The sequence below is a fragment of the Notolepis coatsorum genome (genome assembly GCF_963971535.1).
Source record: "Notolepis coatsorum genome assembly, chromosome: 17".
Classification (NCBI taxonomy): domain Eukaryota; kingdom Metazoa; phylum Chordata; class Actinopteri; order Aulopiformes; family Paralepididae; genus Notolepis; species Notolepis coatsorum.
The window spans coordinates 1212485-1235827 of NC_140181.1; the positions used below are offsets into that span (position 1 = coordinate 1212485).

A 23343-nucleotide genomic window follows, 5' to 3' on the forward strand; every position below is an offset into this window, starting at 1 on the left:
ACCACCACCATGCCCCTAGTCAGTCTACACCACCATGCCCCTAGTCAGTCTACACCACCATGCCCCTAGTCAGTCTACACCACCATACCCGTAGTCAGTCTACACCACCACCATGCCCCTAGTCAGTCTACACCAACCTGCCCCTAGTCAGTCTACACCACCACCATGCCCCTAGTCTGTATACACCACCATGCCCCTAGTCAGTCTACACCACCCCCATGCCCCTAGTCAGTCTACACCACCACCATGCCCCTAGTCAGTCTACACCACCACCATGCCCCTAGTCAGTCTACACCACCACCATGCCCCGTCAGTCTACACCACCACCATGCCCCTAGTCAGTCTACACCACCATGCCCCTAGTCAGTCTACACCACCACCATGCCCCTAGTCAGTGTACACCACCACCATGCCCCTAGTCAGTCTACACCACCACCATGCCCCTAGTCAGTCTACACCACCACCATGCCCCTAGTCAGTCTACACCACCACCATGCCCCTAGTCAGTCTACATCACCATGCCACCATTCTATTATATATGCTAGCCTACCCCTGATAATATTAATACATTTGATTAATGTGTTAGCTTGTAGCTAACGGCCTGGGCCTCCATGTTGTGTTGTTAGCTTGTAGCTAATGGCCTGGGCCTCCATGATGTGTTGTTAGCTTGTAGCTAACGGCCTGGGCCTCCATGATGTGTTAGCTTCAATTAATTAATTACCGGAATACATATAAGTTACCGTGAATACCTATATGGTAATATTATTCCTGGTAACCTCTCCTTTTCACAAGTCACCGGAATACATATCAATATCTAAAGTTACCGTGAATACCTATCAGGTTACGGGAATACCTATTTAGGTAACCAAGAATACCTAGCCATGGTATTCCTGGTACCTCAATGTATTCTCGGTTACCCATAGGTTACGGGAATACCTTTCTCCATTCTCTCTCTCTCTCTCTCTCTCTCTCTCTCACGTGTGTGTGTCATGTGTTAGAAGGCCCACCTTGTAGCCACACTGTGTGTGTGTGTCATGTGTTAGAAGGCCCACCTTGTAGCCACACTGTGTGTGTGTCATGTGTTAGAAGGCCCACCTTGTAGCCACACTGTGTGTGTGTGTCATGTGTTAGAAGGCCCACCTTGTAGCCACACTGTGTGTGTGTGTCATGTGTTAGAAGGCCCACCTTGTAGCCACACTGTGTGTGTGTCATGTGTTAGAAGGCCCACCTTGTAGCCACACTGTGTGTGTGTCATGTGTTAGAAGGCCCACCTTGTAGCCACACTGTGTGTGTGTGTCATGTGTTAGAAGGCCCACCTTGTAGCCACACTGTGTGTGTGTGTCATGTGTTAGAAGGCCCACCTTGTAGCCACACTGTGTGTGTGTCATGTGTTAGAAGGCCCACCTTGTAGCCACACTGTGTGTGTGTCATGTGTTAGGGTCAGGGTCAGGGTTACCTTGTAGCCCATATTGTCGATGACCTCCACGATGTGGTCGGGCAGCGAGTATTCCTTCCAGTTGCGGATGGGGTTGGGGATCTTGCCCCCCTTGGTGGTGATGCTGTAGTCCTCTCTGAAGATACGCCAGTCCCTGTCCGTCATCTCGTCCAGCTTCTTCTGGGACCAGTGTCTGTCGTCCCAGCGCTGCTTGGCCTCCTTCTTACGCACCTTCTTTAACCGCACCCTGTGGGGGGGGGGGGGGGGGGGGGGGGGGGGGAGAGAGAGGAGGGAGGAGGAGGAGGAGAGGAGAAGGGTCAGAGGGAGGAGGAGGAGGAGAGGAGAGGAGAGGAGAGGAGGAGGAGAGGAGGAGGGTCAAGTCAAGAGTTTTAATTGTCACGGCATACAGGTATACAATGAAATGCGGGTGGTCTTGCCCGCAACGATGTGCAATACAGTGTTACAACATATAATAGAATCAAAAATGAAAAAACAACATTGTGCAGTAAACAGGTAACAGGTAACATGGAGTGACATCTCGGTATCTGTACATAGTTATTTACAGAGCATATGGGACATGCTAGTTAGCTTTGGTAGTGCAATACACTGGTCCTGTTATTCTAATTTAAAGTGTCCTTTCCTTTGGCCATAAGTGTGCGTGTGTGCGACATGAGTGTGTGCCCGCTCATGTTAAAGTGTTAAGTGGCTGCTCGTGTGTGAGCGTGCACAGCGTGCGTGTCGTGTGTGTGTTCATGTGTGCTTGTGTGTGGATAGTTCAATGTTCTGAGCACTCAATGTTCATTGTTCAAGGCTCTGATGGCCTGGGGGAAGAAGCTGAGCCTAAGCCTCTCTGTCCTAGTAGCTGGGGTTCGCAGGCATCTGTCTGACCTCAGCAGCTGAAACAGGCTGTTATTGGGGTGGTGAGGGTCTTTCATTATCCTGCAGGCTCTGGATTTGCACCTCTTGTTGTATAGAACCTGCAGGGGGGGTAGTGCAATACCCGTGGTACGCTCGGCTGAGCGCACCACTCTCTGTAGGGCCTTCTTGTCCTGTGCCGTGCTGTTCCCATACCAGGCAGTGATGTTTCCGGTCAGGATGCTCTCTACAGCTCCTGAGTAGAAGGACTGGAGTATCTTCCCCGATACTCTGAACTTCCTCAACTGTCTCAGGTGGTAGAGGCTAGAGCCATATGGAATCCGCGATCACGGAATCGCGGACGGAATCGCGGAATTGAGCAATAAAAATGGAATCCACTATAAAAAAATAAAATAATTTTTTTTTTTTTTTTTATGTTGTGGGACTTGTACAGCACTTTGTTCAACTTTGTCAGTGCTGTAAAGTTTAAACCTTTTAAAATCTTAGACAAACAAAACACTTTGCTTTCATGAAATATTGTAAGCCGTCATTTGAGGCTTTATAAAAGCAGCACAATAAACACAAATCTGTCAGTGCCGAGTCCGACCTCATCTTAAATAACAAACAGAATTGCTTGTTGTAGTTAACAAAGAGAGGCAGAGTTGATTTTACAAAAATATATATAATTTCTCTTTTTTTTTTAATAATCAAATTTTATTTTCATATTCGAATCCCATGCCCATCGAACGAAGCTTCGAAGCTTCAAAGTATTTAAGACAGCCCTATTAAATGGACTGTTATATCTTATTAAATTGTGGACACTTATTCATTCCCACTTATTAGACACTATTTCTGATGGTAAAATGAGCGTACAAAGCAAAATACAGAATTCTGAAATATTAAAACGGAAAAAACGGAATTTGGAAAAAAATATAATGGAATTTGGAAAAAAATAAAACGGATTTCATATGGCTCTAGTAGAGGCGCTGTTTCGCCTTCTTTACTACTGTGTCTATGTGTGTTGACCATGTCAGGTCCTCTGAGATGTGGACCCCCAGGTACTTGAAGCTGCTCACCCTGTCCACGGTGGCCCCGTTTATCCTCAGTGGTGTGTGTGTCTCCTGCTGTCCTCTCCTATAATCCACGATCAGCTCCTTGGTTTTACCAATGTTCAGGAGCAGGCTGTTGTCCTGGCACCAGCGTTCCAGTACCTCAACCTCCTCCCAGTAGGCCTTCTCGTCGTTGTCCGAGATCAGCCCCACCACCACCGTGTCGTCTGCGAACTTCACTATGGAGTTGGAGCTGAACTTGGCCACACAGTCGTGTGTGTAGAGTGAGTACAGCAGGGGGCTCAGAACACAGCCCTGGGGGGACCCGATGCTCAGGGTGATGGTGTTGGAGGTCTGACCCCCCACCCTGACCGCCTGGGGTCTTTCGCTCAGAAAGTCCAGTACCCAGGCGCTCAGGGCGGAGCTCAGACCTAGCTCGATCAGCTTGTCCACCAGTCTGGTGGGGACTATGGTGTTGAACGCTGAGCTGTAGTCAATGAACAACAGTCTCACATAGCCCCCCTTCCGACGGTCAAGGTGCGAGAGGGTGCTGTGCAGTACCTGGGAGACCGCGTCGTCGGTGGACCCGTTTGTCCTGTATGCAAATTGCATAGGGTCCATATCACTGGGGAGGGAGGCACAAATGTGATCCTTGACCAGCCTCTCGAAACATTTCATGACCACAGAGGTGAGTGCCACCGGTCTGTAGTCATTTGGACATGTTGGGGAGGGTTTCTTCGGTACAGGGATGATGGTAGACATCTTGAAGCAGGCAGGGACCACTGACTCCGCCAGGGATTGATTAAATATGGCGGTGAACACAGGGGCCAGCTGGTTGGCACAGGACTTGAGTATGCGTCCTGTTATGCCATCTGGGCCAGCAGCCTTCCTGGTGTTCACCTGCATAAATGCTCTTCTCACACTGTGTTCCGACAACGAGAGAGCGTCCCCGCCCCCCCGCGGTTGCCCCCCCCCCTCCACAACAGCCGGCGCGCCAGTGACGTCACTAGCCGGAGAGCCAGCAGCGCCACTGTCTACACCAAACCGAGCGTAGAAGATGTTGAGCTTGTCCGCGAGGGAGGCGTCGTCGCTCCCCATTGCGGGGGCGCTGACTTTATAGTCAGTTATTGTCTTCAGTCCCTGCCATAATCCTCTTGTGTCGTTTTGTGCCATTTGTGTCTCCAGTTTATCAGCATATGTCCTCTTAGCAAGTTTGACAGCCTTGCGTAGAGTATAGACTGAAGCCTTATACTCCTCCATGTTTCCTGACTCTCTACCCAGGTTGTAGTTGGTGGTACGAGAGTTCAGAGCTGCTCTAATAGTGCTATCCACCCACGGTTTCTGGTTTGGGAAAATCTGCACCGTTTTCCTGAGGACAATACCATCAGCTATTGTTGTTATGTAGGTCAGAGGGAGGAGGGGGAGGAGAGGAGGGTCAGAGGGAGGAGGGAGAGGAGGAGGAGGAGGGTCAGAGGGAGGAGGGGGAGGAGGAGGAGGGTCAGAGGGAGGAGGGGGAGGAGGAGGAGGGTCAGAGGGAGGAGGAAGAGGAGGAGGAGGGTCAGAGGGAGGAGGAGGAGGAGAGGAGGAGAGGAGGGTCAGAGGGAGGAGGAGGAAGGAGGGAGGAGGGGAGAGGAGAGGAGGAGGAGGAGGGTCAGAGGGAGGAGGAGGAGGGAGGTCAGAGGGAGGAGGAGGAGGAGGAGGAGGGAGGAGGAGGGTCAGAGGGAGGAGGAGAGGAGGAGAGGAGGGTCAGAGGGAGGAGGAGGGTCAGAGGGAGGAGGAGGAGGAGGGTCAGAGGGAGGAGGAGGAGAGGAGGGAGGAGGAGAGAGGAGGGAGGAGGAGGAGGAGAGAAGAGGAGGGAGGAGGAGGAGGAGGAGGAGGAGGAGGAGGAGGAGAGAGGAGGAGGGAGGGTCAGATGGAGGAGGAGAGGAGGAGGAGGAGAGAGGAGGAGGAGATGAGGGAGGAGGAAGAGGAGGAGAGGAGGGAGGAGGAGGAGAGAGGAGGAGAGAGGAGGGAGGAGGAGGAGAGGGAAGAGGATGAGAGGAGGGAGGAGAGGAGAGGAGGAGGGTCAGAGGGAGGAGGAGGAGGAGAGGGAGGAGGAGGAGAGGAGGAGAGAGGAGGGAGGAGGAGGAGGGGGAAGAGGAGGGAGGAGGAGAGGAGGAGGGGGGAGGAGGAGAGGAGGGAGGAGAGGGAAGAGGAGGAGAGGAGGGAGGAGGAGGAGAGGGAGGAGGAGGAGGAGAGGGAGGAGGAGGGTCAGAGGGAGGAGGAGGAGAGGAGGGAGGAGGAGGAGAGGAGGGAGGAGGAGGAAGAGGAAGAGGTGTTGGTCTTGAAGGTGAGCTTATGGTCGATGGTGGTGCCAAGATATTTATACTCCTCAACTCGCTCTATTTTCTGGCCATTTATCTCCAGAGCTGGGGGAGTTGTGGGGTCCCGCCTGAAGTCCACCAGCAGTTCCTTTGTTTTGCTGGGGTTTAGGTCCAGGAAGTTGTTCTTACACCACTCTGCGAACCTGTTCATTTCTCCAATGATGCGGTCATTGGAGTTGGTGGCGTCAACGATTACTGTGTCATCAGAGTATTTGATGAAGAGCATCTCAGGGTCTGAGCTGCTCCAGTCGTCGGTGTACAGAGTGAACAGGACTGGTGAGATGACAGTTCCCTGTGGTGCCCCGGTGGATACCGTTCTGTTGGAGCTGTAGTTGTCGTTGAATCTAAGAGTCTGGTGTCTATTTGTGAGGAAGGAGAGAATGAGCAGTATGAGGTGGGGGTTGACATTCATCTGGAGGAGTTTCTGTCCCATCAGATGAGGTTGCACAGTGTTGAATGCACTTGAGAAGTCCAGGAATACCATCCTAAGGGCATGCGTCCACCTAGCTCACATTTCCAGCTGAAAAACGCTGGCAGTGCGCCGGTAGTTTTGGGATGAAGCGCATCTTGTAGCAAGATGACAGAGAGAAAGAAATCTAGCGACAGCCATCTTTTTATCGTATTTTACTGCCACAGTTTTGCAATATAGCATATTTTAATACACTTTATTGTATATTAATTATATATATAGTTATTGCCTGACACCACAGTTCGCCCTTTGCTTTTTATTAGCTTTTTATTAGTGTATTCGTGTAGTTATTAGTGTATTTGTGCCGTCTCTTAGACAGGCAGGCAGCTCCGGTGTCAGGGTACAAACAGAGTGGTAGATATGAATGGCTGTGATTGGTTGTCTGAAAATGCGCTCAGCGCATCACTCTGAAAAGTTCAGAAAGTTTCAACTTTAAACGCTGGGTGCGGCCGCACAAAAAAACTGAAAGGCGCTGAAAAAAGAAGCTGACTGCAGCGCATTTCCTACAGGCGGCAGCATGCGCTCCGTCCTCATTGGGAACAATTGACAAAAGACGCTTGCGCCCAGAAATATGTGGCAGGTGGATCCAAGCCCTGACAAAGGCTGTGTGTAGGTGTGATGCAGGAGGGTTATCACTGCATCATCCACACCTCTCTGCTGCTTGTATCTGTGGTGCCCACTAACCCCCCTCTGTAGCTGAGGTAGAGTGGGTCTGTGTGCCCACTAACCCCCCTCTGTAGCTGAGGTAGAGTGGGTCTGTGTGCCCACTAACCCCCCTCTGTAGCTGAGGTAGAGTGGGTCTGTGTGCCCACTAACCCCCCTCTGTAGCTGAGGTAGAGTGGGTCTGTGTGCCCACTAACCCCCCTCTGTAGCTGAGGTAGAGTGGCTCTGTGTGCCCACTAACCCCCCTCTGTAGCTGAGGTAGAGTGGGTCTGTCTGTGTGCCCACTAACCCCCCTCTGTAGCTGAGGTAGAGTGGGTCTGTGTGCCACTAACCCCCCTCTGTAGCTGAGGTAGAGTGGCTCTGTGTGCCACTAACCCCCCTCTGTAGCTGAGGTAGAGTGGGTCTGTGTGCCCCCCCTCTGTAGCTGAGGTAGAGTGGGTCTGTGTGCCCACTAACCCCCCTCTGTAGCTGAGGTAGAGTGGCTCTGTGTGCCACTAACCCCCCTCTGTAGCTGAGGTAGAGTGGCTCTGTGTGCCACTAACCCCCCTCTGTAGCTGAGGTAGAGTGGGTCTGTGTGCCCCCCCTCTGTAGCTGAGGTAGAGTGGGTCTGTCTGTGTGCCCACTAACCCCCCTCTGTAGCTGAGGTAGAGTGGCTCTGTGTGCCACTAACCCCCCTCTGTAGCTGAGGTAGAGTGGGTCTGTGTGCCCACTAACCCCCCTCTGTAGCTGAGGTAGAGTGGGTCTGTGTGCCCACTAACCCCCCTCTGTAGCTGAGGTAGAGTGGGTCTGTGTGCCCACTAACCCCCCTCTGTAGCTGAGGTAGAGTGGGTCTGTGTGCCACTAACCCCCCTCTGTAGCTGAGGTAGAGTGGGTCTGTGTGCCCACTAACCCCCTCTGTAGCTGAGGTAGAGTGGCTCTGTGTGCCCACTAACCCCCTCTGTAGCTGAGGTAGAGTGGCTCTGTGTGCCCACTAACCCCCCTCTGTAGCTGGTAGAGTGGGTCTGTGTGCCCACTAACCCCCCTCTGTAGCTGAGGTAGAGTGGCTCTGTGTGCCCACTAACCCCCCTCTGTAGCTGAGGTAGAGTGGGTCTGTGTGCCCACTAACCCCCCTCTGTAGCTGAGGTAGAGTGGGTCTGTGTGCCCACTAACCCCCCTCTGTAGCTGAGGTAGAGTGGGTCTGTGTGCCCACTAACCCCCCTCTGTAGCTGAGGTAGAGTGGGTCTGTGTGCCCACTAACCCCCCTCTGTAGCTGAGGTAGAGTGGGTCTGTGTGCCACTAACCCCCCTCTGTAGCTGAGGTAGAGTGGGTCTGTGTGCCCACTAACCCCCCTCTGTAGCTGAGGTAGAGTGGGTCTGTGTGCCCCCCCCTCTGTAGCTGAGGTAGAGTGGGTCTGTGTGCCCACTAACCCCCCTCTGTAGCTGAGGTAGAGTGGGTCTGTGTGCCACTAACCCCCCTCTGTAGCTGAGGTAGAGTGGGTCTGTGTGCCCACTAACCCCCCTCTGTAGCTGAGGTAGAGTGGGTCTGTGTGCCACTAACCCCCCTCTGTAGCTGAGGTAGAGTGGCTCTGTGTGCCCACTAACCCCCCTCTGTAGCTGAGGTAGAGTGGGTCTGTGTGCCCCCCCTCTGTAGCTGAGGTAGAGTGGCTCTGTGTGCCCCCCCTCTGTAGCTGAGGTAGAGTGGCTCTGTGTGCCACTAACCCCCCTCTGTAGCTGAGGTAGAGTGGCTCTGTGTGCCCACTAACCCCCCTCTGTAGCTGGTAGAGTGGCTCTGTGTGCCACTAACCCCCCTCTGTAGCTGAGGTAGAGTGGGTCTGTGTGCCCACTAACCCCCCTCTGTAGCTGAGGTAGAGTGGCTCTGTGTGCCACTAACCCCCCTCTGTAGCTGAGGTAGAGTGGGTCTGTGTGCCCACTAACCCCCCTCTGTAGCTGAGGTAGAGTGGGTCTGTGTGCCCACTAACCCCCCTCTGTAGCTGAGGTAGAGTGGCTCTGTGTGCCCACTAACCCCCCTCTGTAGCTGAGGTAGAGTGGGTCTGTGTGCCCACTAACCACCCTCTGTAGCTGAGGTAGAGTGGGTCTGTGTGCCCACTAACCCCCCTCTGTAGCTGAGGTAGAGTGGCTCTGTGTGCCCACTAACCCCCCTCTGTAGCTGAGGTAGAGTGGGTCTGTGTGCCACTAACCCCCCTCTGTAGCTGAGGTAGAGTGGGTCTGTGTGCCCACTAACCCCCCTCTGTAGCTGAGGTAGAGTGGCTCTGTGTGCCCACTAACCCCCCTCTGTAGCTGAGGTAGAGTGGCTCTGTGTGCCACTAACCCCCCTCTGTAGCTGAGGTAGAGTGGGTCTGTGTGCCCACTAACCCCCCTCTGTAGCTGGTAGAGTGGGTCTGTGTGCCCACTAACCCCCCTCTGTAGCTGAGGTAGAGTGGCTCTGTGTGCCCACTAACCCCCCTCTGTAGCTGAGGTAGAGTGGGTCTGTGTGCCCACTAACCCCCCTCTGTAGCTGAGGTAGAGTGGCTCTGTGTGCCCACTAACCCCCCTCTGTAGCTGAGGTAGAGTGGGTCTGTGTGCCCACTAACCCCCCTCTGTAGCTGAGGTAGAGTGGCTCTGTGTGCCCCCCCTCTGTAGCTGGTAGAGTGGGTCTGTGTGCCCCCCCTCTGTAGCTGAGGTAGAGTGGGTCTGTGTGCCCCCCCTCTGTAGCTGGTAGAGTGGGTCTGTGTGCCCCCCCTCTGTAGCTGGTAGAGTGGCTCTGTGTGCCCACTAACCCCCCTCTGTAGCTGAGGTAGAGTGGCTCTGTGTGCCCACTAACCCCCCTCTGTAGCTGAGGTAGAGTGGCTCTGTGTGCCCACTAACCCCCCTCTGTAGCTGAGGTAGAGTGGGTCTGTGTGCCCACTAACCCCCCTCTGTAGCTGAGGTAGAGTGGGTCTGTGTGCCCACTAACCCCCCTCTGTAGCTGAGGTAGAGTGGGTCTGTGTGCCCACTAACCCCCCTCTGTAGCTGAGGTAGAGTGGCTCTGTGTGCCCACTAACCCCCCTCTGTAGCTGAGGTAGAGTGGCTCTGTGTGCCACTAACCCCCCTCTGTAGCTGAGGTAGAGTGGCTCTGTGTGCCACTAACCCCCCTCTGTAGCTGAGGTAGAGTGGCTCTGTGTGCCCACTAACCCCCCTCTGTAGCTGAGGTAGAGTGGGTCTGTGTGCCCACTAACCCCCCTCTGTAGCTGAGGTAGAGTGGCTCTGTGTGCCCACTAACCCCCCTCTGTAGCTGAGGTAGAGTGGGTCTTTAACCAGGGATGTTAAAGCTACAGGGCGGTAGTCATTATTGCAGGTGGGGTTAGTTCTCCTAGGGACTGGGCAAATGATGGAGGACTTCCATATGGTTGGTATGGAGTGTTCAGACAAGGATCGGTTAAAGAGGTTACAGGTTGATGGTGATACAGCAAGTGCTGATACGAGAAAGAGCGAGAGAACGAGAGAGACAGAGAGAGAGAGAGAGAGAGAGAGAGAGAGAGAGAGAGAGAGAGAGAGAGAGACAGAGAGACAGAGCAAGAGAGCCTCCTCCCAGTCCCATTACCTCCCACCCGTTTTATATCGTTATCTGGTTGATTCACAATGTGTGTGTGTGTGTGTGTGTGTGTGTGTGTGTGTGTGTGTGTGTGTGTGTGTGTGTGTGTGTGTGTGTGTGTGTGTGTGTGTGTGTGTGTGTGTGTGTGTGTGTGTGTGTGTGTGTGTGTGTGTGTGAGAACAGCTGAAGGTCTCTGCTAAATAACCGCTTCCGCATTATTTCCACTCGCTGCTCATGTAAACGTATCACAGTTGGTTGTGGGCGGGCGGTGGCAGATCAGTGCCTCAGCACGTCAGCGAGCTCGTCCAATCAGAATGGCTTGGTTCAGTGGGGGAGGACCGTGTCTCATCTGAACTGGAGGAATGCGCCAAAAATAGAATTTGAGACCTAGACAATGTTGGTACAACCCCACATTGCTAGAAAACAATGCTAAACACTGGAAAAGGCCATTTATAAGATAGTTCCCCTTTAACACATTGGATGCCACGGACGCTTTTTATCGTTAGTTCATGCCGACCTTTGAGTGCCCCCGACGCTATATAGCGTCCGTTTGCCTTTTATTTTTTTTTGGCGATTTGAATTCATATTTCATCAATCGAGCCTCGGGTTAGTGCTGCAGAGTCTCTCTGAGCTCAATTGGGAAGATACCGCCCCCTATCGTCTCTCCCCATTACTTTACACTGATGCAGGGGGAGTGGTCAGTTTCCTCATTTAACTTTTCCGACGAGGCATCTGAAGAGACCAAGTGATCGCCGGCCATCAGAACAGCGTGGATTATGCATTTACAGTACCAACACTGTAATCAATAAGCGTGATCGATATTTGGAATGGCGATCAGGAATTGGAATAATCTTTTTGGATAACATCTGATCTCAGGTAAGGAATTTATTTTACCAGTCTTAGGATAATCAGACCTGTTTTCACAGAGATATAAGCTTTTGCCCTATGCGTGTGTGTGTGTGTGGCTGTGATCGCTGATCAGGAAATGAGAATATATTTTTCAGCCCGCCTCTATAGCGTGCATAAGTACACATATACTATCGATAATCTAGCCTTTATTTGAAAACGATTCATAAATAGGCCGAAAAATGACAACGTTTGTGTATGCTAGAATATTCCAGTAAATGCCGTTTATCACGGAATCTATATATTTTCCTTGAAAACGAGGGCTTTCAAAATGCTATAAAACGACATTGAACCGATAAAAAAACAATCCGTTTCGACAATGTTGACCGCAAACAAGTCTTTAACACATTGACCGCCATGTACGCAATTTTGCGTCCTTAAAAATCCAGCGCTTGATATTTGCGTTTTATGGTATTTTCAGTGGTTTACGCTAGATGGCGCTGTTGAGCTACCGGACAGTTCCGAACAGGACTCCCATCTCACAGGGAAAGCGGAATTAACGTGATCGCAAGGGGGGGGGGGAGCCAATCGCAAAAATTATAAAAGGGGGGATCCGAGCTCACCTGCCTTGTAGCGTGTGGTCTGTGGATAGGCAAACATCGAGAGAGAGAGAGAGAGAGATATATAGAGTTACGGTATTGTATTTTAGATTGATTATAGATTAATTTGTATAGTTGTATAGAGTAAATTGTAAAGATAGATCGTTAGTTTGTTGAGTTTAGTTGTTTTTGTAAACGTTAGTTTGCCTGGGCGATGTCTGACAAACGTAGAGGCAAGAAGGGCCCAGCGCCTGGCCCGTTCCAGCGGACTTTGTTCAAGACGATGCCCCTTGTTCGCAAAGACGCCGAGACAGAGTCTGAGATTGAAGATTATGTTACTGGATCTGTACCGGAGCCTCGTGGTAGTACCTAACCGGTAGTACCTAACCCTAACCCGTAGTACCTAACCCTAACCCGTAGTACCCGGGAAGAGAAGATGCGGCCGGTTGAATCCGACAGCAGCGATGCATCCAGTTCTGATTGATCAGACAGTGACCACGGCTCTGGAGATTGGAAACCAATGAAACTAAGCCACGATTCATCTACCAGTGGTAAGTGTTATTTTTTATCGTGTTCCGTGTAATATTGTAGTAACAGATGATCAGAACTAGCGCCAATGTTCAAACGATTGTTACTCTGAAAGGATTGTACCCTGAAATAGTTCTCTGAATCTACATAATTTGGATAAAAAGCATCAGCTAAATGACTATATATACATATATCGCTGTGTGAATGCTAACGTTGTCTTTGTGAGTGACCTGATGTCTTTATTGAAGCAATACAACAAGGATTTTCACAATACATTTTATTCCAGTAATGCTAAGTTTCCAACGGCCAAATGCTATTTTCTTTCAAAAATCCGTTCCGCACCTGGATTCCCCCTCCCCCCAAACAATTCGCAGAGCAGGGGGGGATGGGTTGATCAAAGGTGACTGGGGGGGGGTTCTCTCTGACTCGGTGATGGTGTTGGCATGGTGAGAGAATCATGCGGCACAATGACTCAGTGATGGTGTTGGCATGGTGAGAGAATCATGCGGCACAATGACTCAGTGATGGTGTTGGCATGGTGAGAGAATCATGCGGCACAATGACTCAGTGATGGTGTTGGCATGGTGAGAGAATCATGCGGCACAATGACTCAGTGATGGTGTTGGCATGGTGAGAGAATCATGCGGCACAATGACTCAGTGATGGTGTTGGCATGGTGAGAGAATCATGCGGCACAATGACTCAGTGATGGTGTTGGCATGGTGAGAGAATCATGCGGCACAATGACTCGGTGATGGTGTTGGCATGGCGGGACAAACGACTTGTGAGAATGATAACGCATCTCCACCAGGATGAGATGCAAACTGTCCTGGTGAGGCAGAGAGGCTTCAGAGAGAAAGTGCCACAAGAGAAGCCAGTTTCTGTGGTTGAATACAACCAGTTCATGAACGGCGTAGACAGGCTCGACCAAAATATTAGCTACTATCCGTTTGTCAGGAAGTCAGCTAAGTGGACAAACAAAGTTGTCATGTATATGTTTCAGATATGCATCTCCAATGCTTTCACCCTGTACAAGGCAAATAACCCAGATGGCACCTGTACATGTCTCTACTGGTTCATGCAGAGTATATGGAGTCCTGGACCACTGTGGGAGTCCTGGACCACTGTGGGCCCCCCCCCCCCCACCCCCCCCCACCCCCCCAGAGCAGGACCACTGTGCCCCCCCCCAGAGCAGGAGAGTGATGAGGAGGCACCTGGACCACTGTGGGCACATGCTAGACACTCAATCGTTTCACTGATAAAACTAGAGATCTGTATCTGTCTTTTGAGATATTCCATGTGTTCATAGTCATATAAGATCATATATTTCTGACTGAATAGATTATTGCTTCACAAAAACTGCTGTATCTTTCTTTCTTTTCCCAGAAAGCTGTTTTGGGTAAACAACCTATATTCAACTACCAACTATGCAAGAAGGGAACATGCTAGACACTCACTGAATGCTCAAAAAACCCTGGCAGTGGCTGAAGCCTGTTCAAAAAAACGTCTGGCAGTCAAAGTGTTAATAAGCGACAGGCAGATTAGACACATAGCCATAAAAGACAGAATATGCGTTCACAACGCTATCATTGAAGTGGGTGGTGGCATTCAACAGGGTTTCCAATGTTAAATGGCTGGCACTCAAACTGTTAAGAGGTTAATATACACCGTCTCTGTATTTTAAACCAATAAATACAAATACACACACACACACACACCCACAGACACACACAGTCAGACACCCACACTGACACACACACAGACACCCACACAGACACCCACACACCCACACCCCCACAGGCTACTCACTCTTCCTGCTCCTTCTCTTCTATTGTGCGTCTCTTCTCCATCAGGTCACCATAAAAATGCGACTGCTCCCTCTTCTGTTGCTTCAGGTCGATGCCGGCGATGAATCCTCGTCCGTACAGCTGCACGTGGTGCTTTTCTTTGTAACTGAGAGATGGAGATTATATTCTTAAAATGTAATAATAAAAAGATGAAACAGAAACATGTTTCCCCTCTCACCCAGAGTGCTATCCATACATCCAGATGCTTCAGTGTGATTGGTTTAGTTTGAGATGTCAGCTGTCACTCCAATGCAATGGAGCTGAATGGCACTTGGATTGTGGCGCTTAGAACCCTCCCCCCAGAAATACATTAGAACCCTCCCCCCAGAAATACATTAGAACCCTCCCCCAGAAATACATTAGAACCCTCCCCCCAGAAATACATTAGAACCCTCCCCCCAGAAATACATTAGAACCCTCCCCCAGAAATACATTAGAACCCTCCCCCCAGAAATATATTAGAACCCTCCCCCCAGAAACACATTAGAACCCTCCCCCCGGAAATACATTAGAACCCTCCCCCCAGAAATACATTAGAACCCTCCCCCCAGAAATATATTAGAACCCTCCCCCCAGAAACACATTAGAACCCTCCCCCAGAAATACATTAGAACCCTCCCCCCAGAAATACATTAGAACCCTCCCCCAGAAATACATTAGAACCCTCCCCCCAGAAACACATTAGAACCCTCCCCCAGAAATACATTAGAACCCTCCCCCCAGAAATACATTAGAACCCTCCCCCAGAAATACATTAGAACCCTCCCCCCAGAAACACATTAGAACCCTCCCCCCAGAAATATATTAGAACCCTCCCCCCAGAAATACATTAGAACTAGAGCTGCCGCGATTACCGCATTATCGCTGTTACATCACGGCCACCGCAGAGTAGGCTGAATACCGCGTCACCGCTGTTTTTTATAATAATAATAATAAATTACCCTCCTCTCGTTGGGCTTGCGGCTCTGCAGATATACCCTACTTCTCTATCGAGGTTCCAAGCGACCCTATTGGGTACCAGAAAAGTCACGTGAAACATTGCAGACCACTGATTGGTCAGAAGAGAGACGCGTCACACGTTTTTTACGTCCTGAATGTCAGCTCATCACAACACTGCTAATAACGTTAGCTTTAACTCTCCGCCGGAGTGGACTACCATCGCTCTTCAGGAGTACTAAACGAGACATAATGATTTTACTGTCTGCAACTAATGTTATAATAAAAGCCCTTCGTTCTATACACTTGTCTGATTGAAAACTTTATTAACAGACCGCAGAATGGGACAACTCAGCACGCTCTGAGCAAAGAAAGGAACTGAGATATGAATAGAGTATTGCTTGCCTTGCTATCGTCCGGTAAATACGCTGATGTTATTGAACGTATAACTATATAATGTTAATGCCACAAAACGAATGCCTTTATTATAAAGTAGTAACTTTATAGTAATAATAATAAGAAAGGGTCGGGGGGGTAACCAGCCCTGCCCGCGACACCGAGTGAACTGCGCACGACCAGAGTTTCACTTTCAATAACTAATGCGTGCTTGCCGAATCCCAAACAATATTCATGCTGCAAAGTCATCCTCTAAAGATAGACATTTAGACTAGAGGCAGGCTATATGCTATAAAGAGTAGACTACTACTAAAAAAAAATGCATTCAAACTTTTTATTTTTTATTTTTTGTGTGCGTGCGGTAATAACCGCGTGGTAGGAAATATTTTGCAAATTTGTGCGGTAAGGAAAACAGCAATACCGCGGCAGCTCTAATTAGAACCCTCCCCCCAGAAATACATTAGAACCCTCCCCCAGAAATACATTAGAACCCTCCCCCAGAAACACATTAGAACCCTCCCCCCAGAAATACATTAGAACCCTCCCCCCAGAAATACATTAGAACCCTCCCCCCAGAAATACATTAGAACCCTCCCCCCAGAAATACATTAGAACCCTCCCCCAGAAATACATTAGAACCCTCCCCCAGAAACACATTAGAACCCTCCCCCCAGAAATACATTAGAACACTCCCCCCAGAAATACATTAGAACCCTCCCCCAGAAATACATTAGAACCCTCCCCCAGAAATACATTAGAACCCTCCCCCAGAAACACATTAGAACCCTCCCCCCAGAAATACATTAGAACCCTCCCCCAGAAATACATTAGAACCCTCCCCCAGAAATACATTAGAACCCTCCCCCAGAAACACATTAGAACCCTCCCCCCAGAAATACATTAGAACCCTCCCCCCAGAAATACATTAGAATGTTCTATTAGAAGCTAACGTTAGCCAGCAAGCTGCAGCCGGCTACAGTTAGAAGCTAATGTTGAGGAACAAATTATATAGACGGGTAATGTTTTGAACAACTAACGTTACGTTTAGAAGCTTGCTGGCTAACGTTAGCTTCTAACTGTAGCAGGCTGCAGCTTGCTGGCTAACGTTAGCTTCTAACTGTAGCAGGCTGCAGCTTGCTGGCTAACGTTAGCTTCTAACTGTAGCAGGCTGCAGTTAGTTTACAAAACATTACCTGTCTATATAACGTTGAGTAACAAATTATATAGACAGGTAATGTTTTGAACAACTAACGTTACGTTTAGAATGGAAAAGATCGTTAGCTCAAAGCTATCCCGGCCAGTTTTCATCAACTTCCTGTCATTTAGAAATATGATTTTATAGTAAAAATCATTACCAAAAAAACGTCCGGAAAAACCTCACGGGAGCATTATAGACTGTCATACAAATGTACAAATGCTATAAGGTGGCAAGAAATGCACTATAAACAATACTTTGCAGCGTCGTTTCTTGCGCTAGCTTCTGTTAGCCAGCATTAGCCTTAATTAGCGTGAGCAAGTAAACTAACCGTGAACGTTTTTACATGAAATACAGCCCAAAAACCCTGCTGACAAACGTTTGCTTATTAAATACATTCTATACTATAATAATACAAACGTTTCATTGCCTCTCTGTGACGACAAAGTTGTTTAAATAACAGGAGAAACGTAGCTAAAACCAATGTATTTGGATGGGACAGGAAGTACCATTCGCAACCGGAAGTCAGCCGGAAGTGCCTACTTTCAGGTTGTGTAAGTGGAGAATTGCAAGTTGATGTACTCTGTCGTCTACTCTAAGCCATCCTAGGTTGTCAAAGTGGGCAGGGGTGAGGTGGGTTCTAGGAGTAAGGTCAAGCAGTAGTCTGACCAGTTTGTTTTGTGATGTTTGTAATCTTGTTTTTAGTGCCTTTGAGGTGCTTTGGTACCATGAGGTGCAAGCATAGTCGTAGTACCCTTGAATGAGTGCTCCTGTTAAGAGTGTTTTAATTAATTAATGAATTGTCATAAATTGGCTTAACTTGATTTATTATTTAATTTCTGCGTATAGCTGACATCTACAAAACCAGGGGTAATCCAGACCCGGGACGTATCCTGCTTTTGTGGCAGTGCTTTCTCCCAAAAGAGTGCTCCTTCATAGGAGCGAATGTGGAGTCAGATACGGAGAATGCAGAGCCAGGACCTGTTTTGGACCTGAAGTGGGAAAGTGGGTCCTTGTGGAGTATGATGCAGAGTTGTTCCCTGGCACCATCACACAGGTATATGTAGAACTAGTTTTAGATATGGACACTAGGTTACTTGTTAATGGTAAATCCTGAGTCCTGTTTTGTACTTTTTCTTTTACCTATGTCCTTTACAGATTGTGGATGATCAATATGAGGTTGACACGATGAATTGTGCTGGAGAGAACAAATTCTGCATTCCATCTCGGAGGTTCGATGGAGAGAAAGTGTGGTATTACTTGGACGACATCAAATGTGTCATCCCGGAGCCACTACCTGCCACATCCTCTGCACGTCATTTTAGTGTTTCAGCTGAGATCTGGGCTAAATACACAAAGAAGTGTGTCTAAAACACTGGTGTGTGTAAATGTGTGTTGTGGGGTGGGGGGTTCTACAGGTCTAAGCATGTTTTATACATGACACCCATTTTGTCATGATTGTGTCCTTGTTTTTTTATTTCATTTTGTACAGGCCTACTTGTTTTTAACCAGAATATACACATTTATCTTAGGCCTATATGGATTGTATTATCTAAGCAAGGTTCAGAGTTGCACATTTTGCGTTATCAGGCCTATAATGATATGTGATTGTCTGAGTTATTTTTTGGTATTTAAAGCACTTTTTGAAGTATATGACCTGAACCAATGATTGTTCTATGGAAAAGGTTTTATTTGTTTTTGTTATTATTCTCTGTATATTGATTGCATCTTATTGTATTTTTAAACAGAATGTTGTTAAACAGAATAAAGTTGTGAGTTGAGCTGAACAAATGCATTTTTTTCTTAATTTGATTGAGAGGATATGCAAATGCCTTAGTTGCAATTTTATGAAAGCATCCAGTCACTGCAGTCAGTGAGCGTTGGCAAGCCCTGAAATAATCTATAATTAAAAAGGTTAACTTGACAAATAGACAGTAAATTAGAGGTTTTCATAATTATGTAATTTGTTGTGTTACCAAAATGTTGTGATGCAAGTAAAATGACACAAATGTAATTGACTGCTTTGGTGTTTGTGGCTAATCAGACACACCAAGTGGTTTGCTTTGAATAACCAACAGGCTTGCTCTTAAGCCTCAAGTTGTGTCTGGCAACACTTAGCATACTTATTTATTATCATTACTGAAATCATTAATCTCATTTCCGAAACCCATGTATCATTACCACAACAGCTGTTAATTTAATGTTTATTTAAGTTTGTGAACAATTATAATTTGATTCTAAAGGCATGTCCATGATCTATTTTTATGTGCTTTCAGGTTTACAATGACATTTTAAGACAAATTCAGGTTTCCATGAAATATCACAAAAATTTGGTTGACTGCAGAAGGTGTTGCGGTAATGAGAGTAATATGACAACTATTCTAAAAATGATTATTTAAAGATATATATTATTTCATAGTTTCAGGTATGTGTCTATGACTGTTAATAATCAATTCTTAAAACTGTGAAAATGTATACGCTTTTCTTATTGTCTTGAAGTTTTAAGACTGTTGCGGTAATGAGAATTTGAAGGACTTATTTTGGAAAATGTGTTCAATTATTATTCACATATACTCCAGACCTGGCTTATAGTGCTTGGAAAGGAAATTTGTTGATGCAAGTTTGTTAAAAAAAATTATATTTGACATTTTGAAATCAAGATTTCATGAGAATCACCCGTCGTCATGATGTTGCAATAACGAATGCCGTTATTGGTAATCAATAATCAGAAACGACTTCCCCGCCCCCCCCTTTCATGCATTCATGGTGGAACATGATATCAATCATATGCATTTAGCTTTTTAACTCTAGCTTGTGTAGGGCCGAAACACCAATCGATTTAACGTTATTAGCTTAGCGCCCTGTAACTCGTTTTGCAGGAATTACCCCAGACCATTCCGAATATAAAGTTCATATTCACGACGCTATAAAACGGGAACGTATTGATGAAAAAATTATTTCTTTATGGCATATTGAAGGGAAGGTTTATACTGTCAATTGACAATGACAATGGACACATAGCAATAATATAAAATATAGATTTAGCTCTACAAACATCCTCACGCACAGTGAAAACTTGTAATGAAAAGCTGGCCTCAGTGGCGTAGCGTAGCGGAGATTCCGCTCGTCACCAATGCAAGAGACTCCGGTCTCGACTCCCCGAGTCGGCATTGCCTGCGGCTTGGGCCAGTCGTCATACTATCTCAATTGGCAGAGGTAGCGGGTGGAAAGTCGATGGGTGGGGATTGGACGTTGTGGACAGCGACTCCTACAGGTCGGTTGGGTGGCGCCTGTACAGCAGAGAGAGGAAGTATCGGGGGCAGCGTGAGCCTCCCACGCGTTACTAGTCCTCGCCACTGAGAGTCCGCGCTGTCTGGTGAAAATATGCGACAGGCTGCCTCCTCGTGTACCGGAGGGGACACGTGATGCAAGGCTTCTATCCTCACTACAGCCGACCAGTGGGAGGCATAGTCTAGCAACGTTCAAGACAGGGGAGGGGAGAATTGAAGGGGAGAATTGGCAAGGCGAAATTGGGATGGGAGAAAAATAAGGAGAAAAAGTGGATAAAAAAAAGAAAAGCTGGCCTCATAGAGTGGGGCCCGTCTAATCCCAATGGCCCCGAATGTGTTAAGTAGGGAGATCATAGCACATTTTATACTAGATTAATAAATAAATGTGCAGGTGACATGGGGTTATAGCAGGTGGTTCTGTGTGTGTATGAGGACTCACATGGGGTTATAGCAGGTGGTTCTGTGTGTGTATGAGGACTCACATGGGGTTATAGCAGGTGGTTCTGTGTGTGTATGAGGACTCACATGGGGTTATAGCAGGTGGTTCTGTGTGTGTATGAGGACTCACATGGGGTTATAGTCGATAGACGTGTCCTCAGACGCGTCCCACTCGAAGACGAACTTCCTGTCGTTCAGGTGACGCGTCCGTCTGCGCTTCTTGACGCCGCCCAGGTACCGCTCCTGAAAACATGCCACATGCGGGTCTTTGCAAACTCGTTCACATCTGAACCCAGTCATATAGCGTTTGGGGAAAAAATCTGAACTAAGGAAATTCAATGTAGCAAACTGAACTATATTTTTTCCACTTGATGCAATATGATTTAATAGTCTAAAGTCTAGATAGACAAAGGTTTGCCCGGACATAGTGTTATATTTTATATTCTGAGCTTATTCTTTGAATATTAAGTGTTATACCTTTTATGATTCAGGGTAACCTAGCCTTTATTTATGGTGCAGTGTAAAGTCACCATCATACATTACCTTTGTGTGAGCATGCAATATTTGACATAAATAAAACGCCCAGTGAAAAAACCTTGTGTTTTGTGGAATAACCACATAGGAATTATAGTTTGTTTTTTTCAACATGGAAAGTGTTTTTAGAAGACATTAGGGCTGAGCCCAAACGTTCGGACCTTCATTTGTTAGGTTGGCGTTCGAATCTTAATTAATGGGTTCAAACCTCTGCTTTTACATTATTTTATTTTTAAATTTTATTTTTTTCTTTATTTTACACAAAAAATATATATCAAAATGTCACAGTACTATGTTGCGTTTACAATAATTCTAAAGTCATGTGCGAACACGGGTGACAACAACAGTCTAGTGAGATGAGGACGTGTCCCCGTCATATCAGGAAATGAATACGTGGTTTCTTTTTTTATTTCGATTAATAATCGATTATAATCTATTCTAACATATTCAAATCGATGCATCGAATCGAACACATTAGAATCGATGCATTTCGATTAATCGATGCATCGTTACACCCCTATCCCTGATCTAGAGACCCACCTTGATGGCCTGCAGCTCTTTGCCCTCCCTGATCTAGAGACCCACCTTGATGGCCTGCAGCTCTTTGCCCTCCCTGATCTAGAGACCCACCTTGATGGCCTGCAGCTCTTTGCCCTCCCTGATCTAGAGACCCACCTTGATGGCCTGCAGCTCTTTGCCCTCCCTGATCTAGAGACCCACCTTGATGGCCTGCAGCTCTTTGCCCTCCCTGATCTAGAGACCCACCTTGATGGCCTGCAGCTCTTTGCCCTCCCTGATCTAGAGACCCACCTTGATGGCCTGCAGCTCTTTGCCCTCCCTGATCTAGAGACCCACCTTGATGGCCTGCAGCTCTTTGCCCTCCCTGATCTAGAGACCCACCTTGATGGCCTGCAGCTCTTTGCCCTCCCTGATCTAGAGACCCACCTTGATGGCCTGCAGCTCTTTGCCCTCCCTGATCTAGAGACCCACCTTGATGGCCTGCAGCTCTTTGCCCTTGTCCTTCTCCTCCCTGATCTTCAGCCGGCCGTCGTCCTCTTCATTTCCGTTGCTCTCTCGTTCCATCCGCTCTCTCCGCTCTCGCCTGTCTCTGTCCTGGGGGTCCTCTGAGACATACAGACTGAGTCAGTTAACCAGGCACCTCTATGATGACATGGAGAATGTACCAAACACCATTCTCCCAAGCCTGACAGGTAGTAGGTAAATGGTGCATTAACTCATTGACCGCCAAGCCCCTTCCGGGAAATGAGGCCTAGTACGCCAGCGCTTTAATCAATGGGAGGAGGGGGATATTTGCGAGTGCTTAAACTATATCTTAAATTATGGCTATGGGTCTAATACACCTGTCGCTTATCAATGACTTGCTTGCAGTCAACATGTACGAAACGGATTGTTTTTTCATCTGTACATTTCCATTTTATACAGTTTTGAATACGAGTAGGGGTGCACCGATATATCGGTCGGGTATAGGTATCGGCCGATAAGTGCCTTGTTGACTGCCATCGGCCTGTCGGCCGATAAGCTCGAATTTGCCAATGGCAGTGGCCGATAAATATCCGTCAATTTGTGTCGCGTCAATCTGGTCCACACGTTCAAAACATTGAAAAAAGTTTCAGTCAAGCGACCTGCACAACGCCGCCCCCACACACACACACGCTACTGCATCAAAGTTACTTATGATTAAAAAAGGCATTCGTTTTGTGGCATTAACATTATATTGATCAATATTGATCAATATCAATATCAATTGATCAACGTTCAATAACATCAGCATATTTACCCGACCATAGCAAGCATTACTCATTCATATCTCTCACTTCCTTCCTTTGCTCAGAGAGCCCGTACTGAATTGTACCCATTCTGCAATCTGTTAATAAAGTTTTCAATCAGACAAATGTATAGAAAAGCTTTTATTATAACATTCGTTGCAGTAAAATCATTATGCCTCGTTTAGTACTCCTGTGGAGCGCTGGTAATCTACTCGTGGGCCGCGGGGAGCTAACATTATTAGCTTTGTTGTTGATCTGTCGTGAAAATCAATGGCGGACTTCCCGGAAGTAAAAAACGAATAAGTGCTTGCCGATTGGTGGTAAGAACAGCAGGAGGTGGGTGCTAGCGGTGTGACGTAATTGGCAGAATCGTCTGTCAATCAAAATGGTTCTGTTCCTGACACGACACATGCATTGCAAACTCAGATTATGGAGATATTACTGGAGAACATGGAGCTTTGTTTGAGAGAGATACAGTGAGTGCTGTCTCTTAACCCTTTCTCCGCCGATGACGTGTTAAAACGTCATTCCTCGCCATACTTAATCTGCCAATGACGTTTTACA

The 23343-nt window shown here is 47.8% G+C and overlaps 1 protein-coding gene across 1 annotated transcript in view; it reads right to left on the minus strand.

The window, feature by feature from the left end:
• The window catches only part of ddx23 (DEAD (Asp-Glu-Ala-Asp) box polypeptide 23), an 88605-nt gene that overhangs the window by 30361 nt on the left and 34901 nt on the right, over nucleotides 1-23343 (minus strand). The window contains exons 7-10 of the mRNA XM_084333215.1: nucleotides 21983-22116; nucleotides 20589-20701; nucleotides 14166-14309; nucleotides 1457-1682 (exon numbers count right to left, since the gene is read on the minus strand). Coding sequence (XP_084189341.1) covers nucleotides 1457-1682; nucleotides 14166-14309; nucleotides 20589-20701; nucleotides 21983-22116 — 617 coding nt within the window. The remainder of the gene's footprint in view (nucleotides 1-1456; nucleotides 1683-14165; nucleotides 14310-20588; nucleotides 20702-21982; nucleotides 22117-23343) is intronic.